This window comes from Electrophorus electricus, chromosome 15, assembly GCF_013358815.1.
Source record: "Electrophorus electricus isolate fEleEle1 chromosome 15, fEleEle1.pri, whole genome shotgun sequence".
NCBI lineage: Eukaryota > Metazoa > Chordata > Actinopteri > Gymnotiformes > Gymnotidae > Electrophorus > Electrophorus electricus.
Genome location: NC_049549.1, coordinates 5228268 through 5249680, shown reverse-complemented (window position 1 = coordinate 5249680; position 21413 = coordinate 5228268). Strand labels below are relative to the sequence as shown.

Genomic DNA, 21413 nt, shown 5'->3' with positions numbered 1-21413 from the left:
TCTTGAAGCTCTGCATTTATCACATCGGAGAGGGCCCCTATCGAGACGCCTAAGTGTCGCCTGCAGGGATGTGGAGAGATCTGGGGAATCAGATTGGCTCCCAGCATCCGGAGGTATCTGCTCAGCTGGGACCCCTGGGGAGAATCTCAGCTGGGGCCCAGCTGGAGGTCTCCACTGCATGGCTCACCAGGCCCAAGCGCCACTGGCTCCACCGCGGGGCTGACAGCAGCACGCACAGGCAGGGAAGCAGGGACTGAAAGGCAGTGAAGGAGAGAGAGTGAGAGCAACTGAGCGACTGGGCAAATTAATTATTTTTTATGATTAATATTGCTAATTATTGATTGTTAATTATTTTGTAAATAATGTGTCATTTCTGCTCCCATCTATGTTTGTTTTAAATAGCTTTGGCAGTAAAATACCATTAAGGTTCATTTAACATTGTTAAACTGAGACAGAGAAAGATATGAATAGATTCCTTATTTGTTAATTGATATTTTGTAAATAATGCACTTCCTACTGCTATTTATATATGTATGTTAAATTACTTTGGAAATAATGTAAGTTGTAACATCCATGCCAATACAGCAATGTACTACCAATATAAACATATTTACATATGCATATATGATTTTCTTCTTCTTGGTGGCTAGTTGGATAGTCTGTTGGCTTTTTGGATGACTATGAATAGTCCCGGTCCAGTTCTACATTGCATGATCAGTGGTGATCCTCCACTGCAAACCCTTTTAGTCTGAAACCAGCCATAAGAGTTTGACTGCAGCAGTTAAAGCATAGTGATGATATAATATTGATCTGTGACCCCTTTGGCTGGAGTTAAAGTTGCATTCTCTAAAATTGAATTGCTTTTCTTTCTTTTGAATTAGTTACTAAATGAATCTGCTCACATGGGTAGGTTTTCAACCTAAAATGAACCTGAGAGGACTTCACAGCCTGTGCCTATGTTCTATATTTAAACTTTAATAATCAAATACATAGAATGTTGGGCTGACATTAGACTATATACCCAGAGATATAGGTTGCAGGTATAGGAAGTACTGTTACAGTGTTACCTTGAATAAGTTTAAATAGAACATCCAATTAATACACTGCCACAAAACAGGTATATTCTGTCAGACGGGATTGAAAAGCGGACACAAATATGCATGAGGCTCTTAGGCCAGCGGTCACTGCAGCACAACATTGCCCTCTGCTGTTCATTGGCTCCACACACAGGTGCAGCTAATAAGCGCGCCTATATATTTTTATTAGAGAGAAATACAGATATTAGAGAGAAATGCAGATTTTATTAGACAGAAATACAGATATAAAAATATATGTATAAAAAATGCATTAATCCTTACAATGCCTATCTAAGTAAAGCTATTTTAGTAGCTCCACAGTTAAGATACAGAAGCCGATATTACAGTAAAATGATCAAAAATGGCATTGAAATGTTCAATTTTAAAAATTGTTGCATTGCACATTTAACATTACACTGCACAATTTTGTTTTTCAAAAATAAATATTAATGCACTAAAAAGGTTTTAAAATCCCACAACCAGAAAAAACTAAAAAACTAAAATAATAATAATAATAATAATAATAATAATAATAATAATAATAATAATAATTACAGTCCAAAAATAAAATAAAACAAATCGCAAACACCAACACTTTGCCACACTGCACAAAAAGCCGTCGCAGGACGTCTTAGGCTCCTTGGCAAAAAAACCAAAAAAACCAAAACGTAGTTGGGATTAAATTAAAACTATGATGCTACGGTGTAAACAAGGCAAATCGAATGTCTTAAAACAACATTCACTAAACAGTGTTCCAAATGAGATAAGTTTGTTCCTCACATTAACCCAAACACTTAAACCTGCCTCATCCTTATCAACTAAAGACGCTTCTTTCTAAATTGAAGACCTTCTTTCCGTACCACATCTGCTGAGACTCGGTCTGTCCAAAGCACACCATGTGATATCTCCTTTCTCAGTTAACTTAATTAACATGTCTATCTCTCACGTAAGCCGGCCTCAATACTCCAGTTTAATTAAAAAGGGGTGCGTTCGCGTGCCGCATTATTCACGAGGTGTGTGCTTGCATGCTAAAAAGCTATGATGATGAATGAGACCACGGGCTCAATATTGCGGAGTCCAGTGCTGTTGCCAACCGTATACCTCAGTGACCAAGAGAGATCAACATATTCCTGTTTTTTTCCACGCTTCTCGAAATTACATCTCGTGTTCTCAAACCTCTCCACACTAAACACAGAACAACTTGCCCGTTTTCCCCAAACCCCTGACAGATTAATTACAAAATAAAGCGTCTGCACTCTTCTTAAAATGAAATGAAACTCAGCATCCAAATGAGATACTCACACCACCATCCAATGAATTCGCTTTTAGTGACAGGCAATTTCGCACGGATGTGGCAAACCTAAGACACTAGCATAATGAGGACTATAAGTGTCCCTGCATGGCATATATCAACTCGAATCCCAACTGCATGGGACATATTTGTACCAACCGTACGAAGAGGCCCCAAATGTAAGAATGGACAAAATGTATTCATGTGCAGTACATAACTTAGACAACCTCTGCATTGTGAATGAAAGGTCACACAACAGTTGCTTTTAGTGTTAGTTTTGGAATATTTAAACTAAAATGCCATCCACACAGTATTGCCAGCAAAACATACACAACTCATTCATGATGTCATAATGGAAATAGAAATCCCCTCCACCCTTTGAAGGCAAAAAAAATACATTCCACCTCGTCAATTTCTCATAACCATGTAAAACACTTTTAAAGGGATATTTTTTTAAGACAGAAGTCTGAATGTAAACTGTGGTAAACTATAATCACGTGCAAAAACAAACACAAAAGTGTTATGAATCAGTATGAATCGGAAAAGAAGCAGCAAACTTGTTTTGCATAGAGAAGCAATTACAATGCACTCCTCTAAAATCCTTATATTTACATTACATTTATCTTGGGAGCATTGCTTTTGAAGACACACACAAAACATACAATCTTGCAAACACGGTGCAGGAACAGTTTGTCTGGGACAGTCTCCCAGACTGGGAGAAGCGAACATAACAGGAGATTGGAAACGATGTGATTGCTCCTATGTGAAGGAGAAGATAGGCTGTGACCACACGGACGCAATGGTGTACGGCACTGCGTCTTTGCCATAGCTACTTTAAAGAGGCTCTAAATTCAGATTGCAAACTTCAGATTGTTTGCGCAGTTAAAATGTCACGCAGTCCATGCATTTTGAGCTCGATTCACCCTACTACTTCCTTGCCCTGGGTGGATCTAAAGCATTCCAATGGCCATATGCCTCTCTCCGCTCCCTCCATGGGACACTGGCTTGTTCCTGCGCCAGATCGAAGAGCCATTTTATACAAGCAAATGCCACTACGTAGATGACATTTAAGCCATGTTGTTTGGGAGGAACGTGTCCGGGAAAAGGTCACGCGAGGTGAATTTATTGTTCCGACAGGCAGCAGCAAAGGGTAACGAGGTGATTTTCATTATGCTTTGTTAATCAGGATTTTCAAAATGTAATTTTATACAAATCCCCGTGCCATAAGGTATACGAGCCAGAGCAGCCTGTTCAGATTGTTACAGGGGAGACATGTCTGAAGTACAGGGTGGTGAGAGAAAAAGTACAGCATCCCAACTAAACACTCAAGACATTCTCAACTGAAGTATTTGGACACTCCATCCTGGATTTCTGAAAGTAAAACAAAACAGCGATTGTCCTAGATGTGAGCCACTGACAGATTCATACAGGCTACAAGGCGTTTCTGTTACAACCTATATGCTGTGCCAAATTCTATGCAGCACAAATTACATTTTTAAAAGTGGTACAATTGGAAAATGTCTTTCAATCATTTTTCTGAAGTATTTAAGCCCTTAGGGACAAGCAGTTCAGACTGAGTGCCCAATTCTGCCCATTTTTTCTTAAGACTTTATCCTACAATGACTTCCATTTAAAAGAAGACTCAGGCACTACCCACTGGAAATGGGTAAATGAATCAATTGTTTAACAAATTAGAAGCAATGAATGCACCAAATCAATTTACAGCAATGAGGGAACAAACTCTTGGTAAAGCTTCAAGGATCCAGCTATATCGAACTCCTTTTTGAGGTCCTCTAAAGATAATGGTTCTTTAATTTCAAAAGATGACAACCTGAAACAAAAGGAGATGGGGGGGGGGGGGGGTTAATGACTGCATAAATAATCTGTTAATAAGACTGCAATATAAGGGAATTTTAAAATGTGTGAAGACCTGACAACTTACTTATGGAAATCTTCTGGAAGAGGCATTTCACACAAAACGCTCATCATCCTCTCCTTGCACCGTTTCCCTGATGAGTCAACATCAACTTTCACTGTCCTCTGTAGCTGGATATATTCCTTGACACAACAATTTAGATTTGTAATTCTCCAAATGTCTTTTTGCAAAATATGTATGAACTGGGGTAGTAAAACTGTGCAAAATATGTATGAACTGGGCTAGTAAAGGGAAAATTAAGAGCTCTTTAACTTCCAATTATGAGTTAAGAGTTATGGATTTGGGTTGCATCTCAATTAGAAGCCAAAGCACCTTCTATGAAGTTAGTATATGAATAAAATTTTTAATCTAATGTGGACTTTGCTATGGGTTTGAGAGATCTATGAACAACTGTACCTTAATGCTTTCTTTTGCCCCTTGCAGCAGAATCAAAATGGGCTTTCCCACGAAGAGTCTTCCAGTGAGACCCAGCTCTAAAGTCCACTTTTCAATCAGTTTGATGTACTTTGCTCTGGATCTCATGTGATCTAAATGAAGCAACACTACCCAAGTTCCCTCCGAATGGCTGTTTGATGTATATCGGCCGTCGAGGCAGGGTGAGGTTGCAATCACAACAGAGGAGTTCTGCCGAATCCAAGTCACCAGAGCGTGGACCATGGGTTCACACGGAAGGGTACGCGCTTTATTCAATATCATGGTCCTCAGTTCTTGGCAACGTTTCCTGGACAGCTCACTCGAGTTAACGGTGACATCCGGAAGCGTATGGGGATATTCGGGAGATAGTCGGAAGATGAGACTTAATGGCGTTTTCTTGTCGGCCGTTTCTATTACCGTGCATATGCGGTACGCAATTCCTGTTTCAGCTGCATTCACAGAGGCGGGAATAGTTAGTCAAATGACATCAGCTGTAATGTTAACTGTAGGGCACAGCATTAGGTAACTCTAGCCACTTCAGTTACTTGGCATTACAGGTATTTGTAATTACAGCAATAGTTAGCCCGTTAGCTAATACTTGCCTGATTCCTCAATTAACTCAAATTCGTCTTTTTCACAGTAAATTGCAGATAGAACGGAAATTTCCTCCACTGCTTCTTCAGACATTTTCATTACATAAGTATATGCGACTGAATCTGAAAGTTTAGACGTTTATCTCGTTTAGTTAACGCGTGAATGTTTGTGATTGTACTAAGAAGTTGTATTCCGTGTTGCAACACTGAACTCTAAATTCAGTTCCTAGCGTTCTGGTCAGTAGTTTTCGGTATGACGTCATGAGAAATATTACCCGAACACAGAGAAAAGATACAGGAGCCCCGATAACTCCCTTTTACATCTGTGGAAATGGCAAATGAATTAAGCACCTCACACAATTTATTTAACGAGATCAATTAAGTTTAGAGGATATAAACTCACTGATAGAAAAACGCAACATCTGCAAAAAAGCACGGAATTCAAGCTGTTAAGAGATCGACATGTAATGTTCGTTCTGTAAACTCAATAAGTACGATATCTTAATCTATGCAAATAAATCGGCATTTAAATCGAATGTAACCCCAGTGTAATCTAATAAACTCTAATCCAGAAACGTGCTTCTGACTATTAGAATGACCAGTGTCTGATTAGCACGGAAGATGCTCTGAGGGGGAAAGATCGAAGTGCACACAGCCAGGGGCGTGTGGAGGGCAATGCCTCTTTTTCAACGTGTTTAAGTGACCAAATGACCAAAATATGAAACGTGTGATACAAATAAATAAATAATCTATCTTACATAAAAACCCTCACGTTTTATGGACGTGATGCCTCTGCTCATTGCTTTCAGTATACAAGCACGCCTATACATATGCACAAATGTACGAAACAGGCTACGTATCTCAGTATTTTACAAATATTTCATACATTATTAATTTCAAATCGCCCACATGCTGTTTAACGATTGGACTAACCCCAAGTCCTATTTCGGTATGACGTGAAACCTTTTGGCGAGTTAAATCACGTTCATGGAGAGGAAGCGTTAATGCTGCTTAGGAGACCCATACTAACTGACTAACATGTTATTAAATTATACTTTTCATGTGGTGCATCATGTGGTTGTAAATGGTGCTTTGAATGTAACGTTTGTCTTTTTATTTTTCATATTGCTAATTCATTATACAGTTTCAATAGTTTAGGTAAGTTACATATATATCGGAATATACTATTTGTTGTCGCTTTATAAAGCTGTCGGGTTCAAAAGCGAAAGCTTATTTGCCTGGAAAATTTCAGTGCCATGGGTTTAATTTTGTTTATTCGTTTACAGGGCTTGAAAAACCTTTGTCGTCTAGGATCTAATTCAGCATGTTTTATCTTTCTATTATCAGTTAAGGGTAATGTTGGATTCATGGTTGTGTCGCTATTCATGAGGGGACGTCTTATTTGCGATGAAAAATAGTTTTGAATTCTATACATACCTAATTTTATTACTTATTACGTGTACTTCTTAAACAATTGTTGACTGCACTGATGTTGACTGCTCCTTTGTTGACTAACTGAAAAGCTAGTACTTATTGTTTATTGCACTGATCGTTGTCTAAGATAGATGTTACGTGTTTTGCACTTCTAGGCATCATTATTGATCCCTATATTGCAACAGCATTCTAGTTCATTGGTATCTTGGACTCTTAACCTACTGTACTGGCTAGGATGTATTCTATAACTAAATGACAAAAAACATTTGTAAGTGCCTCTGAATAAGTGCATCTGCCAAATGCCATAAATGTGTTGTTATTTTTATTGATGGCTCATTATGTTATTAAATAGAACTGTTGAAAAACCTTGTTGTATTTAACATGATTTTGTCTTTCCCTAGATTGCCAAATTGTTTTGTGTATATAGTAGTCTGAAAGTGTTTACTAAATACTTTTTTTTCAGTCTGTCTAGTGACCAAACTGCAGCCCACACAGTAAAAGGTGATCATGTGCAATTATTTATTCTCAAGAGGCTTATGTCATTACCAACAAGAAAGGCTCATAAATAAAAGCCCCATTAAAATCTATGTAAATCATGTTACCACACTGTATTCGAATTTGCAGACATTTACAATTTAGTAATACAGGTTATCATTGTATCACATTTTTTTGTGTTTGATTAGTATGTGCCACATTGGCACCCCCCAGTAACATCACAAACATTGAATAGCCATTATCAGTAGTCCAGGCATTCAGCATCTTGTGCATGTGTGCATAGGGAACAACAATATGGCCAGGAAGTGCTTACTGCAAACATATACACTTCACAGCAGTTCTTCTCTAAACAAAACGAGCTTGCGCTCAAGGAGACCAGTGTTCTCAAAACTAATTATTGATAACATGCCCCATGTAGCCTTAGCGGCCTGTATTCATGAGGAGATATTTCGCCACCAGGCCACCTTCATGCGATCCCACACTGCTCCTAAAGAGTCAAAAGCTGGACGGACATCTAGGATGGTGTGGTTGAGTCCCTGCCCCCCATCATAGTAGTCTATCACGTATCTGACCTCTTTTCCACACCGGTCAACGATCCAGTCATGCCTGTCAAATGGAAGTTCATGCCTGTGGCAATAAAATGACCAGGTTAAAAACTAAATAAAAAGACATTGAAATTACATGCTTTTTAGCGCAAAGTTAAAAAGCCCCTCTTGTGCAGGGTGACTGTATCTCACCCTATCCAGTGGCGAAAGCGGGCTCTTGGAGTGAAATCCTTCGCTTTGCCTCCAAATCTTACAAGTGTTGGTCCGCAGGGGCATTCTCTGTGGAGGATAACAGAGTTATGACTGATTAATAACTCACAACTACCTGGGAAACACAGTAAGGTAGCAAAATATCAGTGTGCATGCCTCTTTACATACTTTGAGTGGAGCGCCTCCCATCTCAGGATCTCCTTCCAGGCCTGTTCATTGTTCTGGTTGTGAATCTTAATTATGTTTGACATGTCTTTTTGAGAGACGTCTTGCTCTTTCCATCGCCACCTGGTGGGCATTTTAAGTACATTTCGTTGAGTTTATAGTTTCCAGACTATTAACTGCAAAAACTCAGGCAGCTGTCATCAAATGAAGATTTTAAGGGCTTACAGACTGGCTAAGAGTACATAAAATATTCTCCTTTAATGTCTACTCACCCTTTCCTCAGCATAGCGTTCCAAAACATCTGCTCAGAGGGGTAGACCCAGTTCAGGCCTGACCCTGCGCGGGGGATGCTGGACTCCTCTCTCACCACAGACAGTGAATAGGGCTGATTAGGAGAAGGCTCCTGGTTGGGCGGAGGCATCTGAAATCAGACACACAAGCGTAAGGCGCCTGGCCACGTTGACATGACAAGCTGAAGTGAGAGTAGGTTTTGTTCCACTTACCATATTTGCAGGGTTGATGTCAGAGGACTCGGGTCTGGTTCCACCGGCAGCTCTCATAGGACACTCCACAAATTCATATGCTCGCTCCTGATGCACTGGGACATTTGGGACTTTCTGTGGGGGCCCTTTGTCCAATGCCCGGTGAATGGGACACTCAGCTGGAGGGGCACCTGGGACATAGGATTAAACAGCAATAATATGGCTTTCTGTTAAAAAAAATACCTTGGACTTTAGATCAGAGAGGGTGGTGAAAACAAGTTTTTTCATAAACGAAATTAGCTGCCAATGAGTAAATCAGTATTATTAAAGACCAAAAGGGAACTCACTATTTTTGGGATCCCGGTGCATGGGGCAGCCTTGTGGTGATGCCTGGCCCAAGTCAGACATCACAGCACCCTCTGCCTTGACTGTGCCCAGGGGACTGGGCATAGTCTATATAGTCTCTACCACCTGTTCCCTGTACAAGTGGACCCAGCAGACATCCAGTACTAAAGCTTGAAGACCACCAAAAAAAAACTGTTCCATTAATGTTCCTGCAATGCTCAGTGAGGATAAATGTCAAGACATGCAACACATTTATTTTTATTCTCCATTTCGCCCATTACCAATCTACTAGCCTGCAATTACAAGTTTAGCTACGACAATATCTACAGAGATGTGTATGAATAGTCACATCACATGAATTTGCCATCATTCAGCTAGCTAGCTATCTAAACCGACTTACAAAAGCGCCACGGGAATGAACTCTGCAGTAATCCAGCAATCACTGCAGCTCGCATGTACAAATTCCATTTTTTTTCTCTAAAGATTACACATTTTCATAAACTATTACTACGTTTTCGAAGAACTAACAAACCTAATTGTAAATAGCCAACAAAGTATTAATGTGCCCTTGTAAGTGAAGAACAGTATCCTCTATGCCAGTATCCCAGCAGAATGAGTAGCTAGTTAGGTTAGCAAGCAAGCAAGCATGTGGCACCTAAAAGCGTCAGCAAATTACCTTAACTTCAGAGTTTATTTTCGCCCCATGTAGCACCTCTACAGCTATTGTGACTTTTTTAATTCTTAAAAGATTTCAAAGTCATAATTTCTGCTTTACACAGCATACGTCCTGAAACGTGTTCTTCTATTAGTCTACTGGTAAGACCCATGGCTATAAATGCCTTTAACGCCACCTTCTGTGTAGGAATTGAACAGACGTAATCGCTATAAGCTACATGACACAAAAATGACACAACAAGCATAAAATTAGTTACATTAAAATTAGTTACAGAGATTAGTTCATTTTACAGAGATATTAGTTTTTTGAAATAAAATATTCTGGTAAAAATGACCAAAATGACCATTAAAAATGCTGTTTGTATCAGTGTTCCACCCCTGTAGTATGGAAGCTCCAAGTTTTGCTTACATTTGGTTTACAATTGGCCTCTACCTGAGAATCATAACAAAGGTTTACTTTTTCTGGATAAAATACCCCCTAAATTCAAGTATCATTGTTCAGAAAGTAATTCTGCAGGAAAGGGGAAAGCTGTGAAAACAAAGATAGGAACGGGCTACAAAATATTATCAAAGTGTTTGTATATCCCAGTTAACACTGCTATTGTAAGGAAGCTGTATTACACCACCCAACCAAAGATACTTGTGAGGGAAGTCACAGAGATTAATCACTTTGAAGGACCTACAGAGTTAAGAGACTAGAGTGAAAGTGCTCCAGTAAAAAATATTTTAAAATATAAAGGATTCCATATACAACTGGTCTGTATGGGAGCGTGTCTAGACCAAAGCCATTACAGATAACAAAAACATCAAAGCACATCAGATCTCTGGTGGAAACCATCAGACTGACTCTGCTAAATGTAGGATAAAGGTTTATAACTTCAATTAACAATCACAGCAAATATCAGAATAGGGATTATTGTTATTGTTGTTCTTTTGACTGTGGCATGGTTGATGGTACCAGAAAGATAGGTTTATGTATTTCAGAAAATGCTGATCTCCTGAAATTGGCATGCACAACAGTTTCTAAAGTTTACACAGAAGGTGGCAAAAAACTACAAGAACATCCACTGAGCAGCACTGTAGGCAGGAATGTATTTTTCATGAAAGTGCTCACAGGAAAATAGGCCAAGAAGGTTGACCTGACAAGAAGGTTATGATTACTAAAATAAGCACTCTTTACATGCATGGTGAACAAGAGAAGCATTTCCAAACATACAACACATCGAAGCTTGAGGTGCATGGGCTACAACAGCAAAAGACCAAAGTTTAAGAGAGTTGAATATTGGAGAAATGTTGCATGGTCTGAATGTTGATTTCTGCTATGCCCTGTAGATGGTAGGGTCTGAATTTGGTATAAACAGCATGGCTCCATGGACTCTGTGTTATCAGATCAGGCCACTGCTGGTGGTGAAATGATGTGGGGAATGTATTCTAATACCAGTTGAGCATGGTTTGAATATCATGACATATTATCTTATCATATTAACCATATATGACTGCAATTTAGCCAATTTATAAAGGCTACTTGCGGCATGATGCAGCGCCATGTCTCAATGCACAGGAGATTCAGTTTAAATATGGAGAATGTGGAGGTGACAAATCTGCAGCAATTATGATGAAAAATAAAAAATGTAGCTCCTATCCAGTATTTATATTCTATTTACAGCATTTGGCAGATGTTCATATCTGAGCATCTCTCTCTCTCTCTCTCTCTCTCTCTCTCTCTCTCTCTCTCTCTCTCTCTCTCTCTCTCTCTCTCTCTCTCTCTCTCTCTCTCTCTCTCTCTCTCTCTCTCTCTCTCTCTCTCTCTCTCTCTCTCTATATATATATATATATATATATATATATATATATATATATATATATATATATATATATATATATATATATATATATATATATATATATACACATATATATATATACACACACACACACTGGGGGACCTGTGCTATCTGATGAAAATTGGGCTTTTGGAACATATACAAGACACTCATGGATAAGAGTGGAGAATAGATAACTGTTATATATATTTATATATATTCGCAATTTCAAGTGTTTTAGGCTTTTAGGGCCCATTAAAACCATCACCAGAGACACAAGAGTCCGATATATTTGAGCCAAACCTTCACTTTAATTCAGTTTTATTTACATGAAGCTTTTTACAATACACATTGTCACAAAGCAGCTTTACAGGAACTGGGTGTAGGGACCTAATGAGCAAGCCAGAGCCAACAATAGCAAGGAAAGACTCCCTTGGTTAAAGTAAGCAAACCTTGGGTTGGGGGGGGGGGGGGGGGGGGAGCAAAACAAAACTTTTCCCATAAATATTGAATGTTGCCCCAAGAACATGTGCTTTATAATCATACATATCATATTCTAGAATAGAATGTTCTTTTTATAAATAAGAAATAAAGTATGTTAAAACACATACACCCTTGTTATCTGTGTACATACTAGTCTAAAACATAGAGAATAATCTAGAAAGTATCTTAATCATTTTATATAGACATGCATTATCCTTTAAGTAACAGGCAGATAGGTCATTAACTCCATCATTGTTCACATTCTGAGCTGTAGAGCTGTCAGTCTGACACACTTCCTTAGGCTAAAGCGTGTGGCTGCTGTGCTGTGTTTATTGCATCCGTTATAGTGAAGACAAGTTTGGTTTAGCTTCATAGCAGTTTAGCAATGACTACTCTAAGCACTATATTTTTTTATTGTCCCGATGTTTATCTGTGACCCTCTGTTGAACTGTGAGTTCATTTAAAGCAAACATTAAAACTTTTCACATGCACATGCAGTATCAGTAGGCACAGTCAATATTTAGAGTGGCAAATGCCTTATAAACTGCATTAAGATATGTCTGCCATATGATCATGTCCACTTTTTAAAATGAATACTGCAACATTTCGTGTAGCACCTGATGGAACTAAAATAGGAAATAAAAATTGGCCTGCTTGGGTTTCGGCTACCATGTTAGGTTGTTTCCTGTAGAAGGCGGTGTCACACAAACAGGCAAAATACTTTTCCTTATCTCACACCACTCAAGCTGCTTCAATTACTCTTTCAATATCCAATGTTTCCAGTTCCACCGCTGCTTCTCAGACATGCCTGGAGCGCAGGACTTTGAGGCCTGACATTCATGACATCTAGACAGAGGCTGCAGAGCACCTAGGCGAAGCAAGTGTCCAGGCTGAGACTGGCGAAGGCCTCCATGCCATAGACAGAGTACAAATGGCTGTAGTAGACCCTCGCCAGGAATCCTTGCCAGGAAGAAGGAGGCCGCCATAACTACACCATTATCAAGACTGGATTTGGAAAGCTTGTGGTACCCCAGGACCTGAAGAAACCATCTAAAAACAACAGGTGGTCACTGCTGCTGAATGATGGCCTTTGAGTTAATTGTTCTGTGATTTTATATTGTATACTCACTGCTGGTTCAGAAAAGTGGTGGAAAATTCAGATAGAAGATCAAAATTTGCAAAATAGGGCAATATTCCCTGACTCTAAGAGGCATAAAAATGGGAATGGTTTAAATATACTAAAAATAAAAGAAACCTTTGTTTCACCAGGGAAGGGATAATGACAACATGTGTTTATGTTTTTAAAAACTGTGGAGACTTGGATCAGCATTGCATCAACTCTGCATTGGCTTGGGATTAAGTGCCTTGCTCAAAGTGACAAAAGCATTGGTTATGAGCTCTGGTTCTTGGTATAACTGAACCAATCCTGCACAGACTCAGCCTAGTTCTCAGAATCAGACCTCAGCCAAGTCAGACTTTTGAATAGGGAGAACACTGAAAGGGGCAGTGCACGAGCTTCCTGGCAACATGCAACACAAATCACATAGCTACACCATTAACAAGACTGGGTTTGGAACGCTTGTGGTACCCCAGGACCTGAAGAAACCATCTAAAAACAACAGGTGTTCACTGGTGCTGATTGAGTTTCCCATTAACTTTGAGTTAATCGTTCTGCATATGTGATTTTATATTGCACACTTACCGCTGGTTTACGAAGGGAGTGGAGAATTCAGACAGAAGACGAAAATTTGCAAAATATGGCAATATTCCCTGACTCTAAAAGGCATAAGAACAGGAATGGATTAAATATACAAAAAGTAATGGAAAACTTTATTTCCCCAGGGAAGTGACAGTGGCTTGTTTTTTGTTTTTAAAAATTGTGGAGACTTTGCATCAACCCTGCAGTGGTTTGGGATTAAGTGCTTTGCTCAAAGTCACAAAAACATTGGCAAGGATCTCTGGTTCTTGGTATAACTGAGCCACTCCTGCACAGACTCAGTCTAGTTGTCAGAATCAGACCTCAGCCAAGTCAAGAGTTTTGACTAGGGAGAATACTGAAATGGGCAGTGCACGAGCTTCCAGGCAGCATGCATTACAAATCACTGAAATGCTCAAGTTCAGCCAATTCTACAAACTTACCAGAACATAGCAGTAGGCGTAAAGGGCAGCGAGGTGGTGCATCAAAAAATTATTCTCTCCTATGAAGTCCCAGAAGTAGACCATAAGCAGAAAATCTGAAAGAGAAACATGTTCTCTGAGCTCCAGGTCCATGCTCACTGCTGAGTGTCACACAGAATCCTTTGTGTGGGGAACAGATTCCCTTTTTGGGTTGTCCAGTCTTCCATATACATGCCCTTTTTTCAGGTTTGGCATAGTGGATGCAGCAAAAATACATCTTATGAGGATTGTTAATTAATTAAATCTTCCTGCTGTTTCTATAGTAAATTATTTTAAATAATAGTGGTAAGTTTGCTGCACATATGTGAAATTTGTGACTACAAAGCTATTGATGGTATTGATTGTTGATGTGTTTTAAGTGGTTGCACAGACCCTCACCTGAGATTAGGTAGCCTGTGGTTATGCTAACACTCAGTTTCACCAGTGATGAGTCTGCCCTATTACAACAGAAGCAGGCAGAATATAAATCAGCAGGTGTGAAAGTGACCCATATGACTTAAGTGACCCATATGTTTTAAATCCTCATTAATTAACACAGAAATTCTCACCAAACTGGATCTTCCTGGATTGCTTCATCAAAAAGAAATATGTACAGGCACAGGAGTCCCACAACGAAGGCATGGACTGTAGAAGCAACCCTGAGTCGTAAGCAAATACCAACAAAAATTCAGATTAAAAACATGAGACAGGGACACGTGAGCAGAACCTGTTTTGTTCAACATATTTACATCTTTCATTTACTTTCTTGTATGGCCATCAGCCTGTTGTTCTTGTACAACCTACAGTGTAGTGTTTTAAAGTATGAGTGGGTCACCTGGTGCTCCACTCTGTCCTCTGTGTGCGGTTTAGTGTGAGGAAGTGTGGAGTGACAGCCAGGGGCCCCATGTGTGAAACAGCCACTGAGACACAAGGAAGCTGCTGAGTGCAACCAGTAGAACCAGGGGGCTTAGAGGCTCCATGGCCATGCCCACCTAGCCCTGCAGAGAGAGAGAGAGAGAGAGAGAGAGAGAGAGAGAGAGAGAGAGAGAGAGAGAGGTGAGTATCATACCAATCCAAACATTCCGCTACCCTGAAAAAAGAAACCTACAGCACCTGGTTAACTCCTTGTTTTGTTTGGTCATACCCCACTGTGCAGTAACAAAATAAGTTTTCTGACTTCAGGCTTCCTGCTGGTTGAAAATGTTCACCTACCTGTTTTGCCATAGTGCACTCTGTCGCTAAAAGCTTAGCAGGGGGATATATTTGTATTTTCATAAAGTGTAAGAACCCTTCACAATACCTGCTTTGAGAAAACACTTCATAATGGTTTCAAAGCTTACCTGTGGTCTGCTGTTTTAAATGTGTGATACATAGAGTAAAAATATCAATGGTGTTACTAGCAACAACAACCATTACTAATGATGGGATCAGTCAATCATCATCATCATCATCATCATCACCACCACCACCATTACCATTTTAATTTTACAGAATCAACTGTTTAGACCGTCGTGAGACAGGTTAGTTTTACTCTACTGATGATGTGTTGTTGCAATAGTAATTGCAGTATAGTCACTTCAGACTAAAAACACAATACTCCCCAAAAGACAAAAATCTATCATAAAAGGACTCCTTAAATATATTCGCGAAATCAAGTGATAATTAAAATGAGAAGAATACCATGTCAGGTTTGAACTCTGCTCTTGCAGTCTAAAATTAGAAAAGCAAAGTTCATGAATGAACTTTATGTAGGCTGGTCAAATGTAATCCTGAAATACTGTTGAAATCCTGAAAACTGTAAAATGATGTTAAATGCTGTTTAAATGTTACATTAAAACCTGTCATTCTATTGAAATGCTGAAACGTAATCACTTTCATTCAAATAGATTGTGTATGATGAACAAATAATTCTAAACTTTGTATTCTTAGCCTATTGGAAGTTGCAGAGCGATGATGACAGTTTCTTGCAATCTGATTGGTAACAATGATCCAACAGCTGTGGTTTTAAAAACAAATGCAGAAAGAAAATTCAATAATAGTAAACTCTCAAAGTAGCAGATGATATAACTGATATATTTTATAATTAGACACATTTTTCATTCTATTAGTATTTTTTTAAAGAGACATTTTCTTTTTATATGAACTGTGTAGTTTTGTAACAATAACAATTTTCAGGTACCCATAACAGAGGTAAATGCAGATTAACCTAACATTGTTTTTCCCTTAAATAGGATGTTAATAGGCTGGTTTTTCTCTGATGCTTTTAAGGAAAATTCAATCATTAAATACAGTAAACTAGTATTCATAGCTATAAATACATGAAAACACACACACACACAAACACATACATGCACACTACTTTATTAGAATGTGATGCACCTCAACACTCACAACCAGATTAAATGCCACTACCATGTCTGTGGTACTGCTGTGTGAAGAATGGTCTTCAACAAACAAACAACAACAACAACAACAACAAAACAACAACAAACAAAAACCCAAAACAACAACAGCAACAAAACCCCCAACAACAACAACAGGTCATCAGTGTTCCTATGGTTAGAAACTGACCAGTAATTAATAGTTTACAGGGTGGAGGATGAACTGTGGATGCCAACAGATGGATTGCAATCTATAGTACACAAAAAATAAATACCTAATACTATACCAACAAGGTAGTTGTAAAATTGTGGATATATTGTTATATAGAGACACAATGCACATGATTTTTTTTTTCTACATGAAGACTACTAAGCATAATACAAAGTATGGTATTAAATAAACAATTCCCACATATTCCATAAGGTTTGAATATGTGGATCATGCACTAGACTACACCTAAATATTTTTAAACTAATATTTAATGCTTGCCCTGCCTGGGTAGTTCAGGTGGTTAGGAGCAGTTTTGGAACTGTCAAAAAATGTCCTTAAACTGTGATATGTGAAGTAGAATTAGAATTTGTTGCAGCTTGAGGACAGCCTCTAATAAAATGTAATATTAATTAAATAATTTGGTAAGAAATGAGTTAACATTTTATATTTTTCTCTTGGTCTGTGAAGTAGGCTTAATATAGCCAATGTTTGTTTGAATAATTTGGGGCACTGGGGACTTTGTACATAAACAGTCTCCAAAAAAGGACTTAACGTGAATAAATGAACAACAACAGCGAAGCACTGGTGAATATGTTGAATTTTGCAGAAGGTGAGTCTGCTTGAAGCAGTTTTAAGATGAAAACAAAAAACAAAAATACTAGTCTGTGATTCACTAGTGTGCACCAATAGATCCAGCAGCCGAGGCAACAGGGAATGCCTCCTAGTGGATCTTCTCAAGAAAATCCTAGTTCAGAAACATGCGATGTATGTTATGTTGTCATAAGGAACCTTCTGCTAATCTCACTATTTAGTTAGGCAACGTACCACAGAAAGGTTGTGGTACCAGTAAAGAGGTTTTCCTTCAAATAATGGTGGACCAGCAGAAAAAAGGGGAAGTGAAATACAGTGAATCTGAATTGAGCTGTAGTCTCAGTTCCAGTCATATCAGGCTTTCAAAGCATGCATGTATATATGCATACATTGACAGGTAAATAAATAAAAGTGAACTGAATTACATTCAGAGCAAACATTGTTTCAGCATCGAGTATTCCACTATTCCATTGCCAATTTTACCGCTAAAGATCCACAGAAATAAAGGTTCATTACAATTCACCCCCCCCACCCCTCACTTACTCACTCACTCTCGAACAATTTTCCCCATGCTGCCTACAACTACTGCCCTCTGCTGAGCTACAGGTGATACTTTCATAATCATGATTTCCTGGCTTACAAATTAATTTACAAATTGATAGTTTCAGAAATGTAATTTGTTCTCTAGGCTAGCCAACTTTCAGATTAGTTTCTAGAAAAATTAATCAGTACAAAATTAGATCAATTGCTAAGCATAGGCATCTTTCATTTTTTTTCAAGGGTATTTAGTCTGGTCAAGAAAAACTTCTTTCCCCAGTGGACTTAGAAACATTCTGTCATTTGCTTCTTAACACTTTTGCAAAGTGAGCTGAGGTCATGGTTCAGTTCTTATTTAAAAACCATAGGCTAAATACAAGCACCATGAACAATATGTTTGTTTTATTTTTACTTTTTCCCTTCATTAAATTCCATTTATCTGAACTCTGTTAAATGCCTTAATTACATTATCTTGCAAGGTATGACCATGAAAGGTAGTACCTTCTGTGAGCAGACACAGAGTGAGGGTACTGGATCAAAAATGGGGGTTGAATTTCACTTATGTATCTTCATTTCTAACCAATCTGACCATGCTAAAAGGATAGCATGAAATTTCTGTGCAAAAGCACAATCATCAAAAGACACCCAACACCAAGTAGCACCAAAGGCAAGTAATCAGTTTCTGTGACCTGTATCAAACTATAGCTAGATAGTGTTGTCATGTTACCTGTAATTCATGATTGTCGACGCCCTCATGAGGCATTTGTTAACAGCTGGAGGGAGGCTTCATTTATTTATTCTTATATTTCGATTGGGTGATTCTAGAGGTCATAGTTCAGTATAGCCACATCTACGATAGCATACAGGAAGCAACTCGTGCGTCAGAGCAGTTCTCCATCCATTGCATTCCTTTCATGTTGATCCTTGGAGAAGCTTTGCATTTCACAAGAAAAAGACAAACACTGGAAGCTCATGTTGCACAAGACATGCAAGTAAAGACCACTAAACTTTACTTTGGTGCTTGTCGTCATTCAAGCCTGCCAAATCTCACTGTTTAGCTGTCAATCTGTCAATTTGTGCAAGCACACACAGAGGGTACAGAATAACTTAAGCCTATTCACAGGGATTTTTGAAGCAAATGCCAACTTAGCATCTTCAATGTATCTCTTGTGAGGGCCTTTTGGATCTGTTCCTTGAAAGGAAAAAGCATGCACATGTCCTCTTACTCCAGTTTTTACTGTCTGTCCTGGCTGTTCACATTTCAAACATCCAAAGTGCATAATGAACTGAACAGAATTCAAAACGAATGCGTTTGCTGGTAAATTACAAATCCCTGTGATAGATAAGACTTTGCATGCAAAGGGTTCAGGCGCCTCAGCAAACTCAACAAGGACTCATATCTCTTTCAATTTTGTTAACAGTCATACAGTGGTAAGGAAAATAGACATAGAAGTTTTTGGCTCACCAAATCATCTTAAAATTCACATCATACTGGTACAGCTGATAAACGCTCGAGAAAAATCCGAAGGGACGTCCAAATACAAGCGAAATAGTCAAAACTAAGAATTATTGTATGCGCACTGATATTTAGCAGCACTGTATACAGCAGAAATGTATACAGGACTCTAGACTAGGAGCACTCGACTAAGTGTTTAAGGTGCCAGTAACTTTAGCTTCTCTCCGTTACTTTTTATCACGGGAAGACGGAGAATATTTATAGAAAATTCAGTTAACTCTGCTTTTGTGGTTTAACGTTAACAGGAGTGTAATGTGTCTACTGAGGAGAAAGCAGTCCTAGACGATTATTCCTAATCAACTCCCAATAATGAGGTTAGCTGGTTGAGCTCAAATCTGATAAGTCGGCCACCATCACTATCGACAATCTGTAAACTGGTTTACCTCATGAATTTGTTACTGTTAATATGTTCTGAACATAAATAAGAATTATTTTTCACTAGTTACCCCAGTTTGTACATGTACAACCATGTAGTGAGATATTTTCTTAGTGAGCTGGGTTGCCTTAGATTAAGAATATTTTTGGACAAAAATCTTACCATTTTATGAATATTTATTCCACAGCATGGCAAGTCCTGGTAGAAGGGGTGTAAAGAAAATGCCCAAGAGAAACAGCTATTCACCAAAAAAACTAAAGTTCTGTGAGCAGAACGCATGCACAACTACATCAATGAACATGACGAACAAGACAGTAAAATGTTCTTGTTTTCCCCATTCCCATAACATTTTAGTTTTAGGTCTGACAACAAATTCTATAATCATCCATCACATTAGCTTACCTGAGCAAAAACAAGATGAAAAGAAGGGTGTGAAAAAGGTCTCCACCTGCACCAACTCAGGACAAGCCCTCTTGTATACCAGGACTGCACCAGCGCTCAATGGCACCAAAACAGCTTGAGTCTCCACTGCTACTTCAATGAGAAATGTGTCAAACGACCTTCTTATGCTATTAACCACCATCTATTCTCCAAAGAAATACTCAGAATTCTCTGATGGCTGGGCACACAAATTGCTTTACTGTCATCTTACGGTTCAGTGCACAATGAGAAAGACACTGGATTTCTATCCTGCTAATCTTTAGACACCTGTCAGGGTGGATTTCGGTTATACTCCTTTTACAGATGGGGACTTGATGAGGCCCTCGCAAACCCAAACACAAAGAGGTTAACAGAGTTCATGTTTAATGCATGATGAGTCAGGAGTGCTAACCTGCCATTCTGTGTAGAAGGACAAAAATCTATGGACGTCACATGGACAATTGAACTGATGCAGCTGATGTGTCCAAACCCACATGGTGTGAAACATCATATTTGTATTTTGGCCAATTATGACAGATTTTTAATACCAGTTTATTTAGACCAGAGATACATAGAGTCCTAGAGCACAAGGGTCAGTGTAATCAAAATTGTCATTCAACAAATATTTCAAACTTGTATCAACAATATGAAAAAGCAGTCAATCCCTAATTAACACAATCCTTGTTTTTCTTAGAAACATTCTTAGGTCTTTTTTACTGTTTAGTAAAACAAGAAATTTTATTTTTGGTTGCTCAGTAACTTTGCTTTATTCTCTTGCCTGCTTAAACCTAGAGTTAGCTACATAGCTGAACACACAGAATTTCCAAACTGATTCTGAGGGATGTGATTTTCATAGCTCCTGTCTTCAATTGCTCATGCGAAAATAACCGTTGTGAAATCAACTGAATAAAGTAGGACATGAAGGGCCCAGCAGAACCCTCTGAATCCTGGCAGATTGTTCTGAATGAGGACATACAGCATGTACTTCTACCAAATGAGAGTCAGAGATACATCTGTACTTGGTCTTATAAAAAAAACTGGGTTTGAATGGCATAATTGGCTAGATTTACAGACATGAGTAATGTCTGTAGAAGTGATTAGAATTTCAACAGAGCAATGTTTTTTATTAATATAAAAATATTTTTACTTGCTGCCTCATCTTATGCAGGGCTTCCATTTTGGTATCTGTTCATCCAAAATACATGTGCCTGAATTTGTGCTCAGTACTTGCCCCATCACCGTGACATACGTTTCATT

At 38.6% G+C, this 21413-nt stretch overlaps 2 protein-coding genes and 1 pseudogene across 4 annotated transcripts; all 3 read right to left on the bottom strand.

The window, feature by feature from the left end:
• Positions 1-2775: 2775 nt before the first annotated feature.
• On the bottom strand, positions 2776-5500 carry rwdd3 (RWD domain containing 3). 2 transcript variants are annotated; one of them, XM_027026299.2, is made up of 5 exons: positions 5320-5500; positions 4700-5166; positions 4310-4425; positions 4091-4198; positions 2776-3738 (listed from the first exon to the last, which is right to left on the bottom strand). In XM_027026299.2, the coding sequence occupies exons 1-5, from the start codon at positions 5408-5410 to the stop codon at positions 3693-3695; spliced, it is 828 nt and encodes a 275-aa protein (XP_026882100.2). In that variant the 5' UTR covers positions 5411-5500; the 3' UTR covers positions 2776-3692. The 2 variants fall into 2 exon arrangements, with proteins under 2 accessions (XP_026882100.2, XP_026882110.2); XM_027026309.2 differs by having other exon boundaries at positions 2776-4198.
• Positions 5501-7239: 1739 nt separating this feature from the next.
• On the bottom strand, positions 7240-9826 carry LOC113588446 (cytochrome c-type heme lyase). Of its 2 annotated transcripts, none has more exons than XM_027027631.2 (7): positions 9663-9826; positions 8989-9119; positions 8663-8832; positions 8432-8580; positions 8163-8282; positions 7977-8063; positions 7240-7866 (listed from the first exon to the last, which is right to left on the bottom strand). In XM_027027631.2, the coding sequence occupies exons 2-7, from the start codon at positions 9089-9091 to the stop codon at positions 7674-7676; spliced, it is 822 nt and encodes a 273-aa protein (XP_026883432.2). In that variant the 5' UTR covers positions 9092-9119; positions 9663-9826; the 3' UTR covers positions 7240-7673. The 2 variants fall into 2 exon arrangements, with proteins under 2 accessions (XP_026883432.2, XP_026883423.2); XM_027027622.2 differs by having other exon boundaries at positions 8989-9156; positions 9663-9825.
• Positions 9827-12730: 2904 nt separating this feature from the next.
• Positions 12731-15104, bottom strand: LOC118242574 (annotated as a pseudogene).
• Positions 15105-21413: the final 6309 nt, after the last annotated feature.

Excerpts from the sequence above, each read along its gene's own strand:
- rwdd3 (XM_027026299.2), bottom strand. The coding sequence starts at position 5,410 with ATGAAAATGTCTGAAGAAGCAGTGGAGGAAATTTCCGTTCTATCTGCA. Across the intron at positions 4,426-4,699 it reads GGGCAAAAGAAAGCATTAAG|GAATATATCCAGCTACAGAG; the intron begins GTACAGTTGTTC and ends TGTTGTGTCAAG. Across the intron at positions 3,739-4,090 it reads GAGTTTGTTCCCTCATTGCT|AAATCCAGGATGGAGTGTCC; the intron begins GTAAATTGATTT and ends TTTTACTTTCAG.
- LOC113588446 (XM_027027631.2), bottom strand. The coding sequence starts at position 9,091 with ATGCCCAGTCCCCTGGGCACAGTCAAGGCAGAGGGTGCTGTGATGTCT. Across the intron at positions 8,064-8,162 it reads TGGGAGGCGCTCCACTCAAA|AGAATGCCCCTGCGGACCAA; the intron begins GTATGTAAAGAG and ends TATCCTCCACAG. Across the intron at positions 7,867-7,976 it reads CGCTTTCGCCACTGGATAGG|GCATGAACTTCCATTTGACA; the intron begins GTGAGATACAGT and ends TTATTGCCACAG.